The sequence below is a fragment of the Camelus ferus genome, chromosome 20, assembly GCF_009834535.1.
Source record: "Camelus ferus isolate YT-003-E chromosome 20, BCGSAC_Cfer_1.0, whole genome shotgun sequence".
In the NCBI taxonomy this organism is placed as follows: domain Eukaryota; kingdom Metazoa; phylum Chordata; class Mammalia; order Artiodactyla; family Camelidae; genus Camelus; species Camelus ferus.
Window position 1 is genome coordinate 33499235 of NC_045715.1, and position 24442 is coordinate 33523676.

General features: G+C 38.1%; 2 protein-coding genes across 3 annotated transcripts; both read right to left on the reverse strand.

The window, feature by feature from the left end:
* Nucleotides 1–6165: 6165 nt before the first annotated feature.
* DEFB110 (defensin beta 110) lies at nucleotides 6166–13537 on the reverse strand. Of its 2 annotated transcripts, none has more exons than XM_032463234.1 (2): nucleotides 13317–13537; nucleotides 6166–6423 (listed from the first exon to the last, which is right to left on the reverse strand). In XM_032463234.1, exons 1-2 carry the CDS (start codon nucleotides 13369–13371, stop codon nucleotides 6290–6292), a joined length of 189 nt encoding a protein of 62 aa, XP_032319125.1. In that variant the 5' UTR covers nucleotides 13372–13537; the 3' UTR covers nucleotides 6166–6289. The 2 variants fall into 2 exon arrangements, with proteins under 2 accessions (XP_032319125.1, XP_006190799.1); XM_006190737.2 differs by lacking the exon at nucleotides 6166–6423 and adding an exon at nucleotides 8653–8967.
* Nucleotides 13538–14534: 997 nt separating this feature from the next.
* Nucleotides 14535–19600, reverse strand: LOC102512560 (beta-defensin 112-like). The gene is made up of 3 exons (XM_032463233.1): nucleotides 19461–19600; nucleotides 18211–18354; nucleotides 14535–15250 (listed from the first exon to the last, which is right to left on the reverse strand). Exons 1-3 carry the CDS (start codon nucleotides 19513–19515, stop codon nucleotides 15219–15221), a joined length of 231 nt encoding a protein of 76 aa, XP_032319124.1. The 5' UTR covers nucleotides 19516–19600; the 3' UTR covers nucleotides 14535–15218.
* Between the last annotated feature and the right edge of the window lie 4842 nt (nucleotides 19601–24442).

Below are 24442 nucleotides of genomic sequence, written 5' to 3' on the forward strand. Positions count from 1 at the left end.
TTTTGGTGTTCTTTAGTTGTCTTTATCTGCAATTAGTTTGATTCATGATTGGCTTTTGTCTGTCTGAAATTATTTATTCATTCGGTTTGGTATTATTATTACCACTGTTATTATTATTCACTGCCCCGTCTCATTACAATGCAAATTCCATGAGGGAGGGATTTTTGACAGTTTTGCAGAGAAGCCTAAGACAGAATCGGTATTTAATACAGACTTGCCAAATGGGGGTTGGGGTAAAGTTACAGTAGCAGTTGTGGGATGTGTCATTTATCCACCCAGAACATTTTAGGAAGTGGCACTTCTGAGAAAATGAGTGTCAGATTCATAATTCAGTTTCTCATTGTAAGAGAACAGAGACCAATTCATAAAGAGTTGTGATCCGTTTCTCTCCCTTTTCTTGGTTGTGGAAGATGATTGGGGGAGCTAATGCTCTGTCTTCCTAAGCTCGACCGAGTAATTACGATTCATCACCCTAAACATGGCTTGTGTAAAGGAGAGTGATGAGGATGTGTCCTGAAAAAGTATATAGATTGTCCGATCGATGTTCTTTACAACTCCACTTTCTATTATTTTTTTATTTTTAGCAAAAGGCTTGGTTCTTACTAGATGCCCTGTAAGTAATTGTGAGTATTTATTGAGTATTTACTAAATATCAATTACTACCTCAACATGTTACATGCATTAGCTCAATTAAACATAGAAACAAGCTTCTGAAGTCGATGCTACCATCATCGTTGGGCAGTGTTTTACCGTCACCATTTCCTACTGAGGTAAATGAGGATTCGCAGATCCTTTAATAACTTGTGCAAAGTCACTGTGCTAGTAATTACCATTGCTGACGTTACACCCCAGAGCGGTCTGATTCTTGAACCCATGTTCTCATCCACTACACCTGAGTCAGTGAACTTGTGAATGTACAAATTTCTGAAAGGCAGTAATGAGTTCCTCTAATTGCTTCCTGTTGCTAACAGAGCACTAAAAGCTGTTTAAGCTTTGGTAAGTGGTGAACGACTGACCGGCTCTAAAAGCAAAAGGCAAATTCATGCTCAGAAACAGCAGAAGGATTAGCTGAATCAGTGGTTCTCTGAACGTCATAATTTCTGGAATCAATTGGGATGATTAAAAAAAAAAATTCTCCTGGGAGCCACCTGTGAATTGTCTCACTCTGTGATTCAGGGGTAGGGTTCAGAAAATTGCAGTTTTAAATAAATGCCCACTAAATTTTTCCGATGCTTATCCAGGTCTGATGCCACTGATTTAGTCACCCTCTCTGTGTTTGTCAGGCATGAATTCATCTATATCATTTCTTCCATTTGTACGATCAGATTCCTCACTTCTCTTGCTCTGATTCAGGGATGCCTGAAATGCAGGATGAAGCACAGTCTTCTCCCCAGGAGGCCCAGGAGAGCAGCAGCACCCCGGGCGGGTATGTCCGAGCCCTGTACTAAGGCAGTGGGTGGAGCAGTGTGGACAGACTGAACTGACCATGGGTGCCGCTCTACTTCCTTCTGGCTGTGTTGACCTCGGGCGAAGCGCTTTTCCCTCCCGAGTCTCAACCTTTCCTGGGAGTGGTGGGAACACAGTCAGTCACCTTGCATAGATGATGTGGAGATTAAATGGTGCAAGATGAGCACTTAATCTGACCTAAACTCATGTTTTTTCCCTTTAGTTTCCTATCCCCTACATTTTCCTGTGCTCCAGGATTCATACGCTGGTGTTCTGCTGGGAATTTCATCCACCTGTGGAGGAAAAAATATTTTACAAATATATATATTTGTGTGTGAGTATATATGCATATAGATAGATACACATAGTGTACTTAGAAATGGAAAGAAAAAAGAGTGGGAAGAAAACAACTGAAAAAATTAAATAAAACCTGAGACTATTTCTAGTTCCCATCATCCTTACTGAAGTAAGTCCCTTAGTGACGTCACAAGGGAAGCCCACTTCTTTTCCCCACTTCTCCATCAGGCAAAGAGCTTACTGCAGAGTCTCTGTTTTGTTAAAAATTACCAAAAATCGTAATACATTTGAAAAAAAAAATGCTTCTCGTGTGAGATAACACAAGTAGGAATGTATTTTAGAAACTGAAACCAGACTAAAGAGTGCAGAGAGCTGTCAAGTGCACGCTTCTGTCGCTTTGAAAGTTTTCCTCGGAGTCTCAGGAATGAAGAGACAAGGTTTATAACGTGTTTCCAAAGTCCATTTGATACAGTTCCCAACTTCTGAGCATTCATACCCTTAACAGATCGCCTCCACCGGGGCCCCCCTGACCAGGTGACTGATTTCAGGATACAGAATGGACCTGTTCTTTGACATTAGAAAACCCTGGAGTTGACCCTTAGGCTTGCTCTTACTGAGTGACCGTTTTGAGGTCACTTTATTAATAAAACTGTGATTTTAATATCAGACTTACTGAGTTGTGCTGTAGAGCAGATGAGATCATGTGTGACTCTGACAAAGAAATCACTCATTCCTCACTTTAAAAATTACTGAGCTCCCCCTGGGGGTTGGTACAACTCAAGACTCTAGGAGTGAGCAGTAGGCAAGGTGTGCACGGTCACCGCCACGCTGGGAGCTCACTTCTCAGGTTTGAATTGCTCTTTGTAAAATTCCATCGAGTGTTAGGAAGGGGAGCGCCTCTCAAGAGAAGTATTGTGTTACGTGATCCCGAAGATGACTTGCACCATCCTGAGAGGGGGTGGCCCACAAAGGGTGGCTCATGCTGCGTGAGCCAAAGTTAAATATTCCTGAGAGTGTAATGTGTGTGAGGAGCAAATAGCAGGTGAGAGGCTGATACTTGGCGAGCAGTGGACAAGTGGTGGGGGCGGGGGTGGTCAGGGAGCGGCAGCATCTCCATCTCTCCTGGGCTTCTCAGGCCATGGGGAAGTGGTGGATTTTCTTATATGTTTGTTGGAAGGCGTTTAAGAGTTTATGAATTCATGCTGGCATATGGTGGGAAACCTTTGGAAGGGAGTACTAGCAGAGTCAGGGAGGGAGGTGTTCTTGGAGAACACTGCAGTGGTTGATAAGGGAGAAGATGGTAGCTTAGACAAGGTGTCTCTCTGAGCTGCCAGTCCATTGTTCCCCTGGGTCTTGACTCTCCCCGTGGTTTCATTCAGTTCTCCTCTCCTTGAACCTGCTTAAACTGCTACCACTCAGGTCCACCACAAGTAAGGAGAGCCTGTCCCTGAGTCTGACCTATTGTTAGATCATTGATATGTATCTGCCTCGCCTACCCCACTTCCAGTCAGCCTTGAGTTAGATTTTGTACTTCGTTAAGGAACAATCCAATAATATGACCTACTGACCCATGTGGGAGTTCATGGCAGGGTCTTTCCCTGTTATCTCACAATACATGTTTACTTTAGGAGACATTCACATCCCCCAACAGGGTCTAACACACAGACAAAACCAGAAACTCCCACAGGGGACATTTCAGGTTAATTTAGAGATGAGAATAAGCACTTTAGAAGGGAAACGGGGAGAAGAAAAGAAATGAAGAGGGAGGGGAAGAAGGAAGATAAGAGATTGATTTGTAGATGGATATGGCTCTGATGCGTTGCTTAAAACAGTTGAACTCTAAGTTGCATGTGAATCCCTGGGTGCTGGTTAAAATGCAGATTCTGGTTCAACAGGACAGAGATGCTCCGTTGCTCACTAGCTCTCCTGTGATGTAAATGCTCTTGGTCTGTAGAGCACACTTTGAGTATCAACTGCCCGGAGCACATCCTTTAAAGAGGCACTCACCCTGTCAGAGTTAATGTTCTTAGTCGCCAGTTTAACCATGTCTTACTGAATTAATCCTAAACTATTTATCAGCACCCCGTGGCTAGCTCTGTATTTACTTGACTCATACATAGTAATCTGGGCAGAACTTTGAGAATGCCCTTCTCTAGTTTTCAAGAAAAAATTCCAATAAATGCGTGACTTTTATTGAAGGAACATGTGCCAGAAAGAAGGAAAACATTACAAATAACAAATTCCTATGGCTGGTGAAGTTTCTTAAAGCAAGAAACAATGATGATGTTATATACATGAAACTCACTACAGTTGGAGATGAGAGACATCTGCATTTATGGTTGACTTGTGTGGCTCATAGTTTAGTTCTACGTCTTAGAAGATCATTGAGTCTGTGGCTTAGTAAGCAGGACTATAGTTGAAAAACATCACCAATTTACCTCCAAAAAAAAAAAAAAAAAGAAAGAAAGAAAACATGCATGCTGTCATCCGAGGCTTAGTAGTTTCCAAGGATGTTAAGTTTGTTAATGATGCCTGGGCAGTCTACTGGGTAATGGCTTTAAATTTTTGATCTCCAAATCTCCAGTTTTCATTTAGAGAACTTTATTACCCTTGTTTTTAAACTAACTCCCCAGCTCCTATGGTTTTCTGTGGAAACGTAATAAATCCATGTGGGCAAAAGTTCTTGAACAATTTGTCTCTTAGCTACGGACATTCTACTTTGAAACTTGCAGCCTCCAGGTCTCTCGTGTTCCCTGCAGGGTCCTGCTGTGGCTTCTGTGTTCTGCTTGATGGTTAATATGTTCTCCTTTGAAGTGGCTGGTCTGTCTTCACCACCTTCTGAGTTTACTTACAGCTCTGCGGTTTGTTCATGGCTCTGATTTTCATTGCTGTTTTAATGATACTGCTCTTCTCATCTTCCTACGGTGGGTGGGGAGATGAGGGTGAATTCCCCCCCAAGCTTCTATTGCTGCTTCAGCTGAAGTCTGCTCTCCTCTTTTCTGACCGATTTAGTGACTCACTTTTTCAGGGTCCCCAAATGAGATACCAGTACACTCATTTTTCAATGATTTTTTTTCTCTTTTTTCTTTTTGGGGGGTAGATAATTGGGTTTATTTATTTATATTTGGAGGAAGTACTGGGGATTGAACCCAGGACCTCTGCATGCTAAGCATGCACTCTACTGCTTGAGCTATAACCTCCCCCCCAATATACTCGTTTTTTACTTCTTACTTTTTATTGAAGTGTGGTCAGTTTACAGTGTTAGTTTCAGGTGTACAGCAAAATGATTCAGTTATACATATACATACATACATATTTATTTTTCAGTTTCTTTTCTGTTATGGCTCATTACAAGAAATTGAATATAGCTCCCTGTGTTATACGGTAGGTCCTTGGTGATGTCTGTTTTACATACAGTGATTTAGTAATTATATAGAAATTAATACACTCTTAATTTCCTATACGTCCTTCATGTGACGGCAGTGTTTCATGTCATTCTCATAAACAGTGTTCATTCCAGTTATCTGCCTAGCGTAGAATTAAGACTATGACTCTCACAGCCCAGGTATAAAACCTCAAGACTTGCTGGGTTTGTTGTAGCTTCGCTACCTCCACCCCACGCTGGGCTGCCTCCCTGCTTGCTTTTATCACTCTGGCTTTTGATTTCTTCTTTGGCCTAGTATGTAAAGCTACCTCATTCTAGTGAATATAAGTATGTAATTAACAAGTTAAAATTGCACGTATCTAAAACCGCTGACTGTTTGTAGCAATAAAGGTTCTGAATTACATCTCTCTGTCACATTATCTCTAAGCTTGGCTTTTTGTTTGTGTTCTTGTTTCTCTCTCTCTCTCTCTTTTTTTGACTCTAACCTGTCAGAGAGTTGGGGAGTGAGGAGGGTTATTTGGTTGAATCACCATGGTGAGGAGTCAAACTTTTAATGTTCCTGTAGTAAGAAAGAAAGATTTATAAGAAAATGTTGACCCCTAGTTAAATCCTGAGATGAGAATTATGGGAAAAATCCCCCCCAAGGGGGAGTATAACATGGCATGGCACCAGAGAACTTGTTATAAATGAACCACATAAATAAATTTGTGTTCACCTCAAGTAGGAAGGCTTCCTCAGCCTCATCTTACACACGAGGGAAAGAGATCGAATGCTAATGTGCCTTTCTGTTTTGAGAAACCTTTCCTGCTTTTGTGTTACTTTCCATCATTTCTTAAGAATCCTTCCACTTTCCCCGTAATTTGCTTGTGGGCACAGAGAAGTAGAATGTATGTGGCCCAAATGAGATTATAAGCACAATGCGAGTTTGTTCCTTTGCTTCACCGATATGTTCATCCATCTGAAATACAAATCGAGTGAGCAAAGAATAGACAGACTAGAGACAGTAAATTGTTTTTATTGATGTAAACAGTAGCATTTAAGATTTAAAAGTACGTGTTTCCATTAAACATTGGGGCATTTTCCTGTTACCTACTCTTGGGCCAGTCAGATTCATCTCTCTTCTGCGCCGGGATCCCCAGCGGTGCTTCTGATATCCGGAATTTATATGCAGCACCTGTTTCTCCATCTAATGCAGTATCCGTAGTCATACTCAACATCGTCACAGAATGTTTTGCATGTTCCTTTCACTGCTTGGCATCTCTCAAATCTGTACTTTGGTTCAAGCTCACTTCTGGCTGCAATCAAGAAAGACATCTGAAGTCATCAGCCTGACTTTTCCTACGGGGGGGCGGGTGGCTTTGTACCAAAGGGAAAGAAACCTGGTCTAGTCGTGAGACCATGTGTTGGGGAGGTGGAGCGCCTGGGATGTCAGGATGTCTTATAGCACAAATTGTCGGCTGTTTCAGAAAGAGACCCAGATACAAACATGTCACTTGCACGAAATGTGTTACGTCCTCATCTTGCAGCTCACATCAGTGTTAAGCTTCTGCTCTCCTGTCTTTTTTTTCTTACTTTATTAAGATCAGGTTGACTTTCCCAAGCTTTCATTAAGATGGTGTTTATAGGTCTTTAAAAACTTGTAATTTTCATTTTCTCAATTTTTTAAACCTACTCATTGCTGCTTCACAGTATCATTAGTTCAGTACTTCTCCCTTCCACGTTTCACTGTTAATTGAATTTTTTTAATATACTGGAGCAAACATTCCTTTCAACGCTCTACGTAACATAATGTAGCACTTAATTATATATATATGTTCTTAAACATTTGTTATGGTAGCTTATTCTTGTAGCCAAAATATAAACCCTTATGTGACAGTTATGATTTCTTCTGATTCTTTGTTACCTCCTACCCAACACAGCTGGATATTGTAACACAATAGGCACAAAAATACTTACTGATAGAGTAATTTATTAAAAACTAAACCACTTTAGATATGCACATGGAAACACAGTTTGGTTGTGCATTAAATGTTTAGTAGAGAGTGGAGCCCCATGGGGATACTGAGCAATGTAGGTAGACATTTTCGGTTTTCACAATTGGTGGAAAGGGTGCTATTAGCACCTGGTGGGTAAAGGCTAGGAATGGGGAAGAAGCATCTTGCTGCTAAAGATACAGTGCACAGGAGAGCTGTTACAACAGAGAACTGCCTGGACTGAAGTATCAGTAATGCTGAGGTTGAGAAACTGTTTACATGAATATTGTCAACATACTTTTGAAGGCATTTACACTGTAAGGCAACATGCTGGACCATCAAAGTCTATTTTAAGTTTTTCAAATGTGAAAGGTCATGCATGCAAGGCTCCAATATATGCCTAGGAAATAATTGTTTCATAATGGGAACTCGTATGCTACTATTAAGATAAAACTAAAACTGAAACCATCCCTTGTGATGGAAATATATCCAGAAGCTTTATCTTAATAGGGAAAATTTATTTCCTCATACATTTTGCTGGGGTCTCATCTGCATTTGGAACATGGGGTGAGACACCAGAATAAAAATGTCAAGGATGTAGCAGGGGCCTGGAAATCCTTGTATCTTTCTGAGTCCGAGTCTGGCCCACAGGTATCCACTCAATAAATCCCCTTTTCCTTCAGTTAAATGACCAAAAAATGACTTCATTTTATTTTGGGAGGAAGAGAATTTCCTAATTGTTTGATTACTATGTTGTGGTATTGATGATACTTTTTTTAAAAAGAATTCTGAATGAATGCAAATGAGGAAACTGTATTCTTGAACTCATAAAAGAAGCAGAGTTTGCATTTTTGAGTAGAAAATGCATGATCCAGGAGTGCTGATGAGAGCATTGTTGGGGGGAACTACAGTGGCCTTCAGAGGAGGCAGGCGGAGAGGAGCTGAAGGGGGGAGAGACCCCTCCTCTTCCCTCTGCCGTGTGTGTGACCCCCCAGCCACGGTCATCTCTCAGGACCGAGGAGCTGAGTTCTGCTGCCAGTCCTAGTTGCTGGCTTCCTAGGTCAAAATAAAGGTAGTCTCTTCTCTATGAAATTATTTCCTTCCCCTTTCACTCCCTCTTCAATTTCCTGACACATATTTTTCTCCACCACATACGAAATGCAGAGAGAAACTGGAGCTGATTGTGAGTTTCCTCTGTTCCTCCGTTCTTACACCATGTCCTTCTCTCATTCCAGCCTGGTGCTTTCACGAGAAGGATCTGCGCTCTCATTGTCTAGTCTCACGGGTCCAGTGGGTTTATATTTTTTTCCTATGGGATAATCTGTACACAGTGTTTAATAAGAAAGTAACAGCACGTTGCTCCTGGAGGCTTGATCTGATCTCAGAAGTCAGATCGGTCAGTACCTGTGACCTGGGTTTCTTATGTCAGCGAGCACAGGGCCCATAGAAACGGGAACAGTTCTTGAAGAACTTGCGTAAAATAAAAATGTGCTTCCTTCTGGTACCAAGAGGTCCAGAGAAAATGCAAGGTAAAGGCACCAGATGTGTGTATGACATAGAACCACCTCTGAATGGTTCACTGCTACATTTTATTCCATTCTTTGTGTGTGACAGTGACACACAGGCCTGGAAGGCTGTGCTGAAAGGACGTGAAGGAATACTGAGTAACACTGGTCCCTCTTCTCGGAGCATGTGTCTCTCTTGTCTTCTGCCACCGTTACTTCTGCAAGCAGCAGTGAGTTGAAGGTCTCATGCAGTAAGCAATCCTAATTTCACTTTCACGGCACTGAAGTTTACATCGACCATTGCCCTTTCTGCACTCTCTCCTCAAATCCAAGCTACCATAGTGAGGATATCTCCTTCTGGCTGTAAGAAGGAAAGAATGGCTGAAATTAGCACTCTAGCTACGACATGCCCATATTTTAAAAGGAGAGAAGCAAAAGATCGTGTAGTAGGGCAAAAGAAAAAGTCCCCTTCTAATTTATGATGGGGAAATCTTCCTGAGCAAAGTGTAAGTGAATGCACTGTCCTTTGATGCAAAGTAAATCCTGGAAATTAGAAAGTGTCTGGGACCTAAGTGAAGTGTGCCAGCTTCCTTCCTTACAAGTGACTGGAGAGCAACTGGGAGGTCATTTCCAAAGTCAACACTAAAAGAAGTCCACGTAATTCACCTCCTGCTCTCACAAACATTACTTAGATTGAATGTTGTGCTTAGTGAGTTCTCCTTCAAGAGATTTCTACTGCAGCTTGATTTTACTTTTCTTTAATGTCAGGAGAGGCACTGTTAGGCAATTTGTCTGAATTCTTCCAACTCCCCTGTATATTTTGAGATTTATTTCCCCCAAGAAATGAATTAACTTAGTTGTGTATCTGATGACAGCATTGATTTTTTTTTTTTTTTTAAGGGGAATGACTACAAGATCGGGCCATTTTGGACCATTGCATGATTTCTAAAATTACCAGTGCTCCCAGCTCCATGTTTTGTCTTGTAGTTTGGAGACTGCCTCTCACTAAAGCTGATCATTTAGGGTAGTTGGAGATCCCTGGGGAACTGGGAGATGTTGGACTGATAGACTGTAAGATCCATTCTAAGCCAAATCTCTTTTAATTGCGTATTTCACTTGATGCTTTGACCTATGTACTTTGAGAAGCCCTTTTTGTTTTGGGGGTCTTTTTAAATATACACATCCCTTTTGATAAGTACTTACCTTAAGATGCTGTGAGATTAAAGAGAACTGGTGTGGGAGGACTCTGAATTTTGCCAATGGCTGACCACAGGGCAGACTCAAATATTTTTTATATATTCATGGTATGAAAGCAAATGAATCCTACCACTAGTTTCTACTGTTAATTAAGGTTTGGTATCAAATAGTTCCTCTATAGACCAGGCCTTTCTGCCTGGATATTCTGTCTACATTTCCAGTTGGTGGTAAGTGATGGTACTTAGTCATGGGTCTCTAGACTCAGAATGACATCTTCCATATTGTTGGTACAAACAGCTGATATGAAACTTAGTTCTTCTATTAAAATTAGCTGTCTTCTCACTAAAACTCAAGCAATGCTGAATATGATATGAGATACAGCCAAAAATATGCATGGTTACTCTGAGCAGTTTAAATGTAAACTTCTAAATATCATTATTTACTCTGCAGTTTCTGGGGAAATTACTATTATCAAGCCTGTGTATAATTTGCCAGTGATAGAAACCTGAATTATACTCATTTCAGACAAGAGTTTTGTCACATTTGACACTGTTGTCCAATATTCCACCCTAAACTGACCTCACCCTTTTCTATCCCTTCTTTGTCTAATTTCACTTTTCTAAAAATATTACTGTCTTCTTTCTCCTCATTCTGACCTCTAAATAGGAGTCTTCCCCTCGTGTCTTTGGACCACTGACACTCATCTTTGCAAGCACCCATCCACTCATTCAACTCTTCGGTGCACTTCTTGTCAAACTCCATGACCGTCCCCAGGGCAGGCTTCCTCACCCCAGGCACTGTTGACCTTTTGGGTTGGACAGTTCTTTTGTGGGATGTTATGCTATTTAGTGAAGAGTGTTCAGCAACATCCCAGGGCTCTACCCATTAGATGCCAGTAGTGCCTGCTGTGACAACCTATAAGGTCTCCAGACATCACATCATATCTCCTTGCCCTCACTGAAAACCTCTGTGCTGTGATGAGCCAAACATGTATTGCCTCTGCCTGCAGATACATTGTTCAGATACTGTCTTCTCTCTGAAGTCTCTGTTGATCACTTTCAAGAAAATAACGTCTCCGTCGCTCTCACAAAGCACTTGATAATATCATTCACATTATGCCTATAACATTTTCACATGTTCGGGGATTTCTTTAAACCCATATATAAAACTCTACTTAATATATAACCTAAAAATGGGCACAATAGCTCCTCAAGTATCTTTAAAAAATTATTTAAAAAAATAATTTCCTTTTATTTTCACTTACTTGCTATTTTATGCCTTAGACTGTCTTTAACTTTCTTGGAAACCTGGGGTGGGGGAAGTCATGACTACCTTCTGAACGCAGAACTAGACTCTCCTATCCACAGTCCATGTCAGGCTTAAAGAAAAGTGATTATTGGCAATAATGCAGTTTTCAGTTTGGTAGATAGAGTAAGACAGTAGATGAGAATGAAACAAGACTTCATTTCTAGACATTCAGTGCCTTTATGTAACTTGAGAAAATGAGGAGGGAAAACGAAGTGACTTCAGTGGAAATTTGCCTGCGTAGAAAATGTAAGGACCTTTAATCTAGACATCTTTTCATCTGTAACGGTCTGAGCGGAAAAGGATGAGTTTTTGTACCTCAATTTTGAGTCAGAACTTCCACCATCTGAAGGGAAATATAAAAAAACAACTGAGGGACTCTATGAGTTGTATATAAGACATTTAATTTTATCCAGTTTAGTTCAACCACCATATGTTGGTGAGCTGTAAGATGAAAGACAGCATTCTTAATGTTGTCTTAGACACTTAATGTCTAAGTGTCTCTATTCCATAAACACCTCTTCTGATTTTGTGAAGAAAATCTATATCTTGACATATTTCTTTTACTTTTTTTTTTTTTATCACTAACGGTAGCAGTTCTCTAAAAGTTTGGTACACATGTGGTTAACAAGAACAATGGCCTCACTTTGAAAAGATAAGAGAAAATATACAAAGTTAATTACATCAGTGTTTTAATCTATGCCACTGTATCCTCCAAGAGATTTATAATTTCTAAGTCTCAGAACACATAATTATAAATTCATTCATAAATGCATAAATAGCATTAGTCATTACCAGGGGCACTGTTATAAGGGAAAATAATAAGCTAACACAACATAAAAACACGGCATAGTGATCTAGTCATGTTGGCTATTGTTGAAATTAAAAAAAAAAAAGAAATTTAAAAAGACTTATCACATGTTATAAGCTGTATGAATCTGTAGAATTTCCTTTCAGCCCTTCCTAGAGCTGGAAAAAATCCAGAGACCCTTTTGTAACAATTTTTTAATGGAGGGAGAGGAAGTTACTTTCTTAGTTAAATTAACAATGAACTGTATTACTTTGTTACTTCATTGATGTTTGGCCCCTATATAGAAGAATTTATTCCACTTGCAACCTTTAAGTGATAATTTCTCAGTTTATTATGTGAAAAGTGTTAGATTGTCATTGATGGACTGTATAATATTCACAGTGAAAGAATAAGTTAATTCATTCTCCTTGGTTCTATTGTGATTTCCATTTATCCTAAAGATGTCGGCCGAGTTCTACAAAAGAACATTTTTCTGAGAGTTAGTGAATTGAGCATAATTTCAGGGCCGTTATTATAAACTGGACAGACTGAACTCACTCTTCTACCATAAGCTTTTTAAGAAGAAGGGAGGAGACTCAATGGTCTCTCCATCTCCAAACCTTACTCTTTCATTTCTGTACAATTCATACTTACATATTAGTTCAGAAGAAGGGAATCTGGTTACACACCGGGTGTGAAGAGATAATCCTCAAAGGGGAAGAAAATCTCATGAAAAATACCACCCATGTACGAGTACTCTCAACATTCACGTGATCTGTAGCACTCAGAGACAGGAGGGTAGCAACCAGAAATATTTAAAGAAAGGCCAACAAGGGACATGGTTTGCCTGTAGTACCAAGGACAGAATATTAGGAAAGTCTTCCTAGACTGGAAGTAGTATCCTGGCGGAGGTTAAAAAGAAGAAAAAGATAAATAGAGCTCTAACACTGAACTGTCTACCACGTACCCATTGATGATGCTAAAGAATATTTTTTTCCAGCAAGCATCGATTCTGACTAACTGTTTCAGGTTGAAGATGATGAGGCAAGATGAGATCTTGCAGGTGTTTTACACTTTTCATTTTGAAATCATCTTAGAGTTACAGAAGAGTTGCAAAGATCATAGAGGCCAGCTTCCCCTTATGGTAACATCTCACTTAACCATGGTACATTTATCAAGACTAAAAAATTAATATTGCTATAGTACTGTTAACTAAACTACAGACTTTATTCACATTTCATGAGTTTTCCCACTATTGTTTTTTTTTTTTCTGTTTCAGGGTTCACTCTAGAGTACCACGTTGCATTTAGCATAAAAACCGTTTAATCCCTATGTTAATACAATACTTTTAACAAGGAAAAATGGATGCCTCCTCAAACTCATTAACACAAGTATACCCATAAACATTTTCATGTTACCTTGTAAAATTGTGACCCAAAAGAGCAGAATAAAGAAAAAGAGATGGATCTTCATGGTAGAGAGTTTCCTTAGGGGGAAGTAAAAAAGGGCCAACAGATCTTCTTTTTCAAGTCAGCTGTTTTCAAATAAGGAAACAGAGAACCCTTTTATTTATAGATTCTCCTGGGAAGTAGTTTTAACTACTGAGGCTTATCAATGGCAAGAACATTTGTATGCTTGGTTGAATAGCGCTATGTTCAAAGAACAGGGTCACAAAAATTATTATTATATTTTTTTCATAAAAGTAAGACCTGCTTGTGTCACCTTAAATAGACTCTCAGAAAAACACAATCTTTAAGGGACTTTAAAGGGATATGTGTCTGGATTGCTAAAACATCAGGGTGAAAATGTTGCAGTAATACAAACCCTCTATTACATGTTACATATAGTACTAAATATTCTGATGCTCTTAGTGTTAAGTTATTGAATATTGGAATCATAGGATTTTACAGCTAGAAGTTTCCGTTGATATTTCTTCTGCTTACAAAGAACTAGGGAGGGGGGTTTGAATGATTTATTTCAGTTCACATAATGTGTAGTTAAATGAACATGATCATTCTGGAGTCACTGATGAGTATGGGGAATTACACAATAGGTTTTTAAATATGACTTATGAACTTCTTGTACCATCTGATTTCACAATTCTAGGACCAATGTTTTTAATTCTGTTTATGGAACCAGAAGTGATTTCTGATCCAATTTGCGTGCTGCCCAAGACTATTATTTCAGATAATGTGAGGGAGAGCTGCAGGTTTTACACAGTACCCAGAACAGTTAATTGATCCTCTCCTACCACAAAGTCAAGAGATTTTCTAGGATAATCATTGTTAAACTTTAGCTACAGCACAATCCCCTAGATGGCTTGCTAAGAGCAGATTGCAAGACCCCACCTCAGCACTTCTGGTTTAGTAGGTCTAGAATGGAGCCTGACAAATACATTTCTAACTAAGGTCCTGGTATGCTAACACTGCTAAAAGTCTCCACATTACTACTCTAGGAAACCGGATTCATTCACTGTATAAAACTTGGAAGAATGAATCACAGAGTCATAAAATCTGTGCCATCAACTAGTAAAGAACGTGGAGCTTATTGGAGATTCTCATCAAATCCTTTCATGATATAGGCGAGGAAAGTGAGATCAAGAGAGATTAATCTACTTGCCTAACAGTGATTATCCTTAACGCCTTATTTCTTCTCAAAAGGCTGGCTATGCTCTTGAATTATTTTTACTGTAAGAATTTTATCAATAAACAGAGGAAAAGTGTAACTAAGATGAAAAAGTTACAAGGACTCCATAATACTTGAAAACTCTTGTAACCATTTTCACTAGTTCAGGGATAACACATACCTTCCGTCTCTTATAACCTCTCTTGCCACTCTTGACTCTTCTCAAAGAATGCTTGCTTTACATCACCAATCATTTACAACGTGCTTTTCACACTAAACATAGAATTGTCCCCAGAACCTCACTGAACACAGTAGTTCCATCAGGGACTTCTCTCCCATCTGCTGCTATTCCCAAGTTCAAAGCTCTCCTCCATATTCTAACTCTTTCTTCCAAGCAGACACAATGTTCGTGAATGATTCAGGCTGAAATATAGTTTATTTAATTCTTTATTTATTAGAGACATATATGAACGGAAATACTAGGCTGTGGATGAAGTAATCTAAGTAATGAAGTAATGAGAAGGCGCTTCATGCCAGTATTCTTTCTGCGAATGGGACTCTTCAATACGTCCTAGGGTCACACTCTCTCATGCAGCAAATAGTCGTCGGTCTTTTACAGTCTATCATCCTAAATTCTTTTATCACCGCATGTAGTTTTGCATTGACCGCCAAGCATTGTACATGCGAGACTCCAATTAAGAGGGGACATAGTGCCTTTTACTTTTGTCTGAAAGAAAGAGAATGGATGGAATTAATAATCCCGGTAAGAAATGCCTAGATTTAAAAGACAAACACAGAGGCACAGACCACAGAGGGGAGACGAAGGAAAGGGAGCATCTCATTTTTTCATTGGAATCTTTCCTCTCTGACTGTATCAGAGCAAATCAATAAAATCAGCAAGCATCCAGTTCCTGAGGTACATGTCCCACCTCCACGCCTTTCAGGTGATTAGGCAATGACTCCACGAGAGATACCTGGAGAGCTTGCTGATGTAGTTACTACCTCCTGTCTGTCTTGCTCATCCTCTAGAGCCATGGAATATGAGTGGTCCAAGCTCCATCTTCTTCATATGTTATTCATGCTTATTTCTGTTATATGGTGACTGCTTTCCTCTTCCATAAGATTTCATTGTTCATTGTAACCTGACTTCAGCAGTTCTAAAATACTGAAAAATACTGCTTTATTCTTATTAAGTATCTCAGTTCCTCTTGGATCTGCACCCCACCCTCAACTGCAAGAGAAGTTCCGGTTAAAAACAGACACTTTGGGAGATAAATATAATGGATAGAAATGAACAGAGGGATGAGTATAATAAACGCTTCAGCGATGCTCTTAATTTTTCAGTGCTACTTTCCTTTTTTTCTCTTTCACACTAAGGTTTCTGAAGCTATAGAAACTTAAAAAATTTTTTGCCCAATCTCATTTTGCACTATTATTTATCTGATTTTGTAACTTCAAAAATCATGGGGAATGAGGTAAGGACGTGGATATCCAGAAGGTTTTCATTTATTTAATGTGTCCCGAAAGAACAAAACGACAAATAAATGGTGCAGATCAATGCAAAGCTAGGTCTGGGTTCAATGCAATAAAGATCTTCTTAACATTTAAAACTTTTATAAAGATCATGAAAGATACTGTCTTAGGAAATACGTATCTACCACCCTGGGCAAATATAATCAGGTCCTATTGGACATATTTAGAAGGTGGGACAGAATGAGTGAACCACTGCCACAGATGTCTGTAAACATTGCTCTCATTCTCAAAGACCTTTTAACTCCGTAATTAATCAAACCCTTGTCCATCTTTTTTTGGTAAAATATTTTGTAGAGACTTAAACATACATGTCATTTTAAATAAAGTAGGAATATTATTAATCTATTTTGCAAGTATTTTAAGTAAAGAAGATTTTGAGGCTACACTACACTGAATATCCTTTTATCATCGTCTGGATTTGGGGAGTGATGTGAATTTGGCATTAAGTGATATCGTATGGTATTTTTCTTTCTCTTTCTGGCTTACTTCACTTAGAATGACATTCTCTGGGTCCGTCCATGTTGCTGCAAATGGCATTATTGTATTACTTTTTATGGCTGAGTAGTATTCTATTGTATAAATATACCACAGCTTCTTATCCAGTCATCTGTTGATGGACATTTAGGTTGTTTCCATGTCTTGGCTATTGTAAATAGTGCTGCTGTGAACATTGGGGTGCATGCGTCTTTTTGAATTAAGGTTCCCTCTGGATATATGCCAGGATTGGGATTGCTGGATCACATGGTAACTCTATTTTTAGTTTTTTGCAGAATCTACATACTGTTTTCCATAACGGCTGCACCAAACTATATTCCCACCAATAGTGTGGAGGGTTTCCTTATCTCCACACCCTCTCCAGCATTTATCATTTGTGGACTTTTTAATGATGGCCATTCTGACTGGTGTGAGGTGATACCTCACTGTAGTTTTAATTTGCATTTCTCTAATAATTAGCGATACTGAGCATTTTTTTCATGTGACTATTGTCCATTTGTATGTCTTTATTGGAGAATTGCTTGTTTGGGTCTTCTGCCCATTTTTTGACTGGTTTTTGTTTTTTTTTTTTTAAGTTGTATGAGCTGTTATATAATCTGGAGATTAAGCCCTGGTCAGTCTCACCTTTTGCAAATATTTTCTCCCATACCTTGGGTTGTCTTTTTGATTTGCTTATAGTTTCTTTTGCTGTGCAAAAGCTTATAAGTTTAATTAGTTCCCATTTATTTATTTTTGCTTTTATTTCTATTGCTCAGGTAGATTGCCCTAGGAGAACATTGCTAAGATTTATGTTGGATAATGTTTTGCCTGTGTTTTCTTCTAAGAGGTTTGTAGTGTCTTGTCCTTAAGTGTTTAAGCCACTTTGAGTTTATTTTTGTGTATGATGTGAGGGAGTATTCTAACTTCACTGATTTACATGCAGCTGTCCAGTTTTCCCCACACCATTTGCTGAAGAGACTCTTTACTCCATTGTATGTTCTTGCCTCCTTTGTCAAAGATTCATTTACTGAAAGTTTGTGGGTTTATTTCTGGGCTGTCTCTTCTATTCCATTGATCCATATGTCTGTTTTTGTACCAATACCATGCTGTTTTGATTACTGTAGCTCTGTATTATTGTCTGGTCTGGGAGGGTTATTCTTCCAGCTTCACTGTTTTTCTTCAGTAATGCTTTGACAATTCTGGATCTTTTGTGATTCTATATAAATTTTAGGATTATTTGTTTTAATTCTATGAAAAGTGCCCTGGGTAATTTGACAGGGATCACATTAAATATGTAGATTGCTTTGGGTAGTATGGCCATTTTAACAGTATTAATTCTTCCAATCCAAGAACATGAGATATCTTTCCATTTATTTAAGTCATCTTTAATTTCTTTAGTCAATGTTTTGTAGTTCTTCACATATGTCTTTCACTTCCTTGGTCAGATTTACTTGTAAGTATTTTATTTTATTTTTTGGATGCAATTTTAAAAGGGATTCTTTATTTTCCTTTTCTGATATTTCATTGTTAGTGTAAAGAAATGCCTAGAAAGTAAAAGACAAGAAGAGCTACTGTAAATGGGGACTGGGCTGGAGACCATACTTAGAACATTTCCTTCATTTCATTTGACAGATAGTAATTAAAATGGGCAAGATATAATGCCATTTGTTTTATTTTTACCTGTGTTGTCTTTCTCTGTGCCATACTGTATGTTTTCAAATCTTGTGGAAGAATCACGTGTCTCTGAGTATAGTTTCTCTAACTTCCGTCGACATTTGATTTTCGATAATGACATAGAATTGCCAACAGGCTGGTCAGAGCCCTCTATAAAAGAAAAAATTATTTCAGAAGTTTAAGACAAAAATGTCTTCCAAAATGAAGACACTGATCTACCTACCTTTACTTCATGGTCCTATATACTAGAAAAGGTTTTAGAAAATGATAAACAAATGATGCACATTCCTTTGAAATTGGGTTGAATAAGTAAATGATTGGGCCATTCCTAAGATTACCTCACCTGGCTATCATAAAGAGTAATAAGTTAATGTGGGTAAAAGGCAGAACAGATGCTAGGTATTGAAAATCATTATTACTAGGAAGAAAAAGCATCAGTGTTTACTGAAATTTATATAATTCTGCATAATATCTTGAAACATTTCTAGAAGTAGAGGGATTTTAGTAAGCATATTCCAATGAATTTTTATGAAGTTGATGAAGGAAAAATTAAACTTACTGAAATTAACTGCAATCCTTGAGTACATGGGTTACATTATCAATTAAAGTCTGTTTACTTGTCTGCTTTTGGTAAGATTGTAAGCTAAGAAGTTATTTATGTGTGAGTGTCAGAGCAGAGTAGCAGTGAGAGAACAGGATTTATTTTTTATTTAGATTTATTTTTGGGTGATCTTCTCCAGTTTCAGGAATGACAGATATCTTGGTGATTCAGGGAAAGCAGCAACATAAAGATTTCAACTGGAAATGAGTAGACTGTGCACTAGTCTCATTTATGAATATAATAAAACTCGTAGCATGCCATTTAACCTCACTTAACCTCTGCTATCAATACTATAAATGTGGGATGAATGATTTCCAAACATTAATTCATTCCACTTCAATTTCTTTCAGATATGTTAGTATATTAAATTTAGCAGAATTTGAGTCTTAAATAAGCATACTTTTCAGAGATCGAGGCAATCATGATAGCACTATTTTCTTCCAACAACAGACAAACTTAGTGAATTCCAGCCCTTACTAGAGTATGTCATTAAAAAATTACTCAAATATTTTCTTATCTAGGGACTGTAAATAAATATAGTGTGGTCCTGCTAATATAATATAATGATTCTAGAATGTGAATGATAGTCACTTAAAAAAATCCTGACACTCTGCTCATTTAGTGCTTACCCCTCTGGCAATAATATTCATGTTACCTGGTGGAACGAAGACACCAAAGAACAAAATAGAGAAAAAGAGAAGGATCTTCATTGCAGATGATATCTTAGGAGAAAACAGTCCACAGATCTTCTGTCTTAACTTGTGTTGTTGAAATAAGGAAGAAAAGATTCCTTGATTACTGAGGCTTATTAAGAGTAAGAACATTTCTATGCTTGGTTGAATAGTACCATGTTCAAAGATATCGTTACTAGTAAAAGCTAATGCCTTGTCACACAAAAATGCCATCTAAGGGTTCCTCCCGAGGTCAGTTTCTTAAAAAAAAAAACAAAAACTTTTAACAGTTATAGGATTATGGGATAAATTGCTAAGTGACCAAGTTTGAAAATAATACTGCAGTAATTGCATGATATTCCAGAAGTATGTGTTTTATATAATCACATATACTGTTTTAATGTGTGCAATGTGAAAAATGCGTCTCAATGTAATGGCAAATTCAAAACAAAACTTTAGACTGAAATTACCAATGAGAATATTTAGTTTCTTACACATAAAAGTATTGAGTTCCAGAGCGGTCAGGTGCTTTCATGATCCATATCATATTATTTAAAATATATACAAACAGTAATAATGACAGTATAATAACATGCTCAGAAATTACCTTATCTAGCTTATTTGTGCCTTGAAGGAAAGAAAAGCCATTCTCCTCAAGTAGGATTCATATATTTCAATGTATATACATCCCGGGTTAAAAAGTCAGATTGGCATTTCTCTCTCTCTCTCTCTCTCTCTTTCTCTCTGTTTCTCTCTTCTGTGTAGCTTAGAGTCATCTCTGAATTCATCCACAAGTTTTCCATGGTCTATTATAGTAGATATTGGAGAAAAGCAGCTGAAATTGCTCCCTAGATCTCATAAGCAAACATTAGGAGCATCTCTTTCTACACCCAAAGAGGACACTAAGAATCAGTGTATGAAAGGGTCCTGGTCAGCATTAGTCATCCTTGTTCCATAGCAACAGAGGTTTTTGCTATTAAATCGAGTATAGATATTGAGAATCTTGGCCAAGCTTCCAGAACAAAGTAATAATGAGATATATTGCAGAATTGTTTCCTTCTAAAACTGATGTCTTCACTCCATGGAATATGAATTAAAAATGAATAACTTCTTTTGAAAGCTAGGAACTTCTTAGAAAGCCCAAGATTGAGAATTTCGCCAACATCTGATATAGAATAAGATCATTTAAACTTAAATCTGTGTAAGTTTAATTCAGCAGAAATTAATCACACACCTAAGTGCCTGTTACTACTCTAGTTACTATGGTATAACTGTGAAGAAGGTAGGGTGCTTGAGTGTTAGGGATGAGGGTAAACACTAGCTGAGTCACTGAAATGGAAATTCAAATCCTATTAAAATAGTTGATTGGGTACCTTGTCTGTTATCAGAACTCCCGTGAATAAACAGAAGAAAAGAGCAGAAAAGAAAGGTCTCTCATTGATTTTCTATTCTATTCCTTTCCAAAGATATGACAAAATATGTAACATTCTTACCTTCCTCCAAGGATCGAAGCCAATTAGAATTTTATTTTGGGTATTTCTTTTAGTAAATCTGGAGGGAAAAAAAAAAAAACCCAGCAAATTAAAAACATAACTGCTGATTCACTTAGGATAGTTTGTAACCCAGATCTAATCCCATGGAGATCATGGAAACCACTCCTTGTTTTGAACAGGGAAGCATCATTTAAGCCTTTCACTCTGGCTGTCCAACACATTAAACACATTGTGTAGAATCTGCAGAATTAAACTATCCCTTTCAACATTTGTTGTTTGAATATGAGACTATGTATCACTGAATTTTTTGTTTGTTTGTTTTACAAATGTAAAGAATGTTAAATCCTAGACAACTGGATACTTTAGGAATGTTTGGATTCATTGGCACCATTCTATGATCAGCTCATAGTCATTCCAGATATTTTAAGAAACAGATGAAAAGACCGTGTTACTGCCGTGAGAAACTCAAGTTATTTTAGAAAATATATGCAAAGAAATATACATCAATGCAATAGGGAAAATGCCATAACAGTTACAGGAAAATAGTTCTTACATGTCTTCTGAGTGTATTTTCCCTCCTGGAGCACAAAGGTCAACGTTGAAGATTGCATTTCACAGTGTTTCTGGACCAGGGATTTTATGGATCTAATAAGAAAAGCCTAAATGGTGGGAATTAAGGCAAAAACTAGGACACTGAGCACATTAAGAAAGTTATTTTATTGTGCTTCATTTTCTCTTCGCTTCCTATTTCTCCTTATTAAATTATAGAGAAGCAAATTATTACTACGATTAGTGGCTTGGGGTCCACAATATTTAGATTTATCAAAAACCATACCACCTTGGATATAAAAATGCCACAAAATATGTTTGCTCTCTACTAGTCAAGAAACAAAGAGAACAGCTTCCCTTTGGACCCTGAGGATGTCCTCTTCAGGAGTAGTCTCCCTCAAGTGAGTTGCCCTTAGTCCTAAACTGCTTTGTCATTTTTAATCACCATAAAAATGAATTTTCAATTTTTCCAAATATTTTATGGGAAAGAAGAGAATAGCAAATCCAAACTGAGAAATCAACTCTGAAACGATAGCTATAAGGAGAGACATGGAAGATCTCAAATTTCAACAAACTGTGTCTTGTCGAACTCTGGGGCCCAACCTACTCCATTACCTCTATCCAAAATCGAGATGCCATCCAAGAAAAAGTATTTCTGGCCACTGCACGTGGATTTATAATTGGTAGCAGAAATAAAAAGAGTAAACTGTCCTCATCAACCTTTCCTTTCACAGCCTTTTCCTTGCAGCTGTCAGCTGTGACTCTTTTTTAGTCCCCCACAATTCCAAGAGTCTGGTATCCACTTCTGATTTTGAGTTTACATTTCAGTAAACTTGTTCAACTTGCTCAAAAGCTTGTTAAAAAATGATGGCAAGGATCGAAGAAGCTGTGTTTACAGACAACAAAGTAAAGATCAGAACATATTGAGTCTATTATTTTTTCAATCTTTTTGCCTTAAAGAATGAAAACAGACTTCACTTCATCCTTATAAGGTAGCAATTTGTACATCATAATTGCTCTTTTCTTAAAAGGTTCAAAATACGGTTAGTTTAATCTTGTTTTGTTACATACTAAACTACACTCTGGTGATGTTAATTCTTGTTTTTATCTTTTTCTGGAGTGTGAAAACTTCAAATACCCAATCTCTGCTTCCCCGTGTTTCTCAGAGCATCAAGAATTTGCAAAATAATAACTCTCAACAAACCAGTGTAAAACAGACGAATGAAAGAATATGAAAGGAAATGGTAGAGATGTGAACCATTATAGACCGTGATGAAAGCTCACGCGCCTCCTGAGTGTGAGAGTATGTGTGAGTGAGTGAGAGAGTGTGTGAGAGTGTGTGTGTGTGTGTGTGAGAGAGAGAGAAAGTGCACTCATTGAAAATCATAGATTTTTTTTGAAATGGAATGGTGTATATAATCTTGATTTCTAAAAGTCAGGCTTCAGGAGGAGAAGGAAAAATAGATCTTGAAATCTTCCCATCCCTGCAGTGGTCTGGAAACAGTTTTGAAATAATCTTGGCTCCTACAGAAAACTCATTTTGAGAACTAGGGGAGGTATAGCTCAAGTGGTAGAGCACATGCTTAGCATGTATGAGGTCCTGAGTTCAATCCCCAGTACCTCCTCCAAGGATAAATAAATAAACCTAATCACCTCCCCAACCAAAAAAGAAAAGAAAGAAAGAAAGCTACTAGATGACAGGCCCTTTGGGGGACCATCCCCTCTACAGTTCCCCTTAAAAATCTGTTTTTACCAAAGACATTTATGAATTAGGAAAGGATTTCATAGTGAACAGTTTCACAAATGAGCACCATCAGGCTGCAGAGAGGACACGATGGAATAAGGATCCTTTCTATGCTGGTGACTCGGCAGACAGTTCAGAGACTACAAACACTCCTTATCTGAGGACATTATTTAGACCCCCAAGAGACAAAAAAACATACCGTATCAGATTTACTTTTGGCGCAGCGAACAGAGAGACACTTGATCAGAATAACAGTGTTTCCCTCATCTTGGCTAAACTGTAGATAGGTTACTTCCTGACCTCCCCCTTTCTAAAGCATTTACTTGAGAAAACTTGCAATTACAAATTCTTTCTCTTTGAGAAGTAAATATTCTCCCAGTCTCTTCCCAATTTGACAACCCAAGAATGCCTTTCTCAAAGACCTTCTCAGGGAACAGATGATAGAGCCAAGGTCTGCTAGCCTCTTAGGTTGACGGCAGAAAAAAAGTAGAAAAATAAATATGGCCCAGATTTTGAGACTGGGACAGAAAAGAGTGTTTTCAAGGAAATAGAAAATAAAGAATACAATGTGTGTATTCAGTGATAGCAGGAATAGGTTTCAGATGATAAGAAGATACTCATGACTTCTGTATAATTTCAGAGAACTTGCAAATGGAGGAGAAAAAACTCATTTTTTGGATAAATGCTTGAACAGATATAGTGTCATTTGGAGAAAAGAAAGGGAGATTTTGCAATAGTAAGATAAGTCAGGGGAAAAGTAACCACACAACCAGACGGGAAATAAATTCAAAGTGAAGGAAACTGCCTAGAATCGATGTAGCAGATAGAGGTATAATTTAGGGGACCTTAAAGTAATAATGCTTTTCTGTGATCTCCAAACTGGAAACTATGTTCATGCCACTGTAAGGTGAAATCTCGAAGTCTGAACCCCCAGGAACACTCTGTAAACACAGATAACAAAATTAACTAAGGAGGGAAAGTTCTTACTGAACAACCTGTAACATTTCAACTCAAACCACATGGCCATTTCACAATGAACTGTTCACTGAAATGCCACATTCCCTTTGATCCAGACCGACACTCTGCTGATATTCTAAGTAGTGGCAGTCATCAGATTAGTGATAAAATTTTATTACATAGTGGGAATAGTGACAGTTCTGTGTTTGTGTGAGATAAAGGG

What these genes read in the sequence shown, in the direction of transcription:
- DEFB110 (XM_006190737.2), bottom strand. Translation starts at nt 13,371, where the DNA reads ATGAAGATCCATCTCTTTTTCTTTATTCTGCTCTTTTGGGTCACAATT. An exon ending in TTGGGTCACAATTTTACAAG is followed by an intron (nt 8,968 to 13,316) that starts GTAACATGAAAA and finishes TCCTTCTTACAG; the next exon opens with CCAGAAGGAGATATCCTCAC.
- LOC102512560 (XM_032463233.1), bottom strand. Translation starts at nt 19,515, where the DNA reads ATGAAGATCCTTCTCTTTTTCTCTATTTTGTTCTTTGGTGTCTTCGTT. An exon ending in TGGTGTCTTCGTTCCACCAG is followed by an intron (nt 18,355 to 19,460) that starts GTAACATGAATA and finishes TTTCTTTTATAG; the next exon opens with AGGGCTCTGACCAGCCTGTT. An exon ending in CACAGAGAAAGACAACACAG is followed by an intron (nt 15,251 to 18,210) that starts GTAAAAATAAAA and finishes TCTTTCTTTCAG; the next exon opens with ACAAAAGTAAAAGGCACTAT.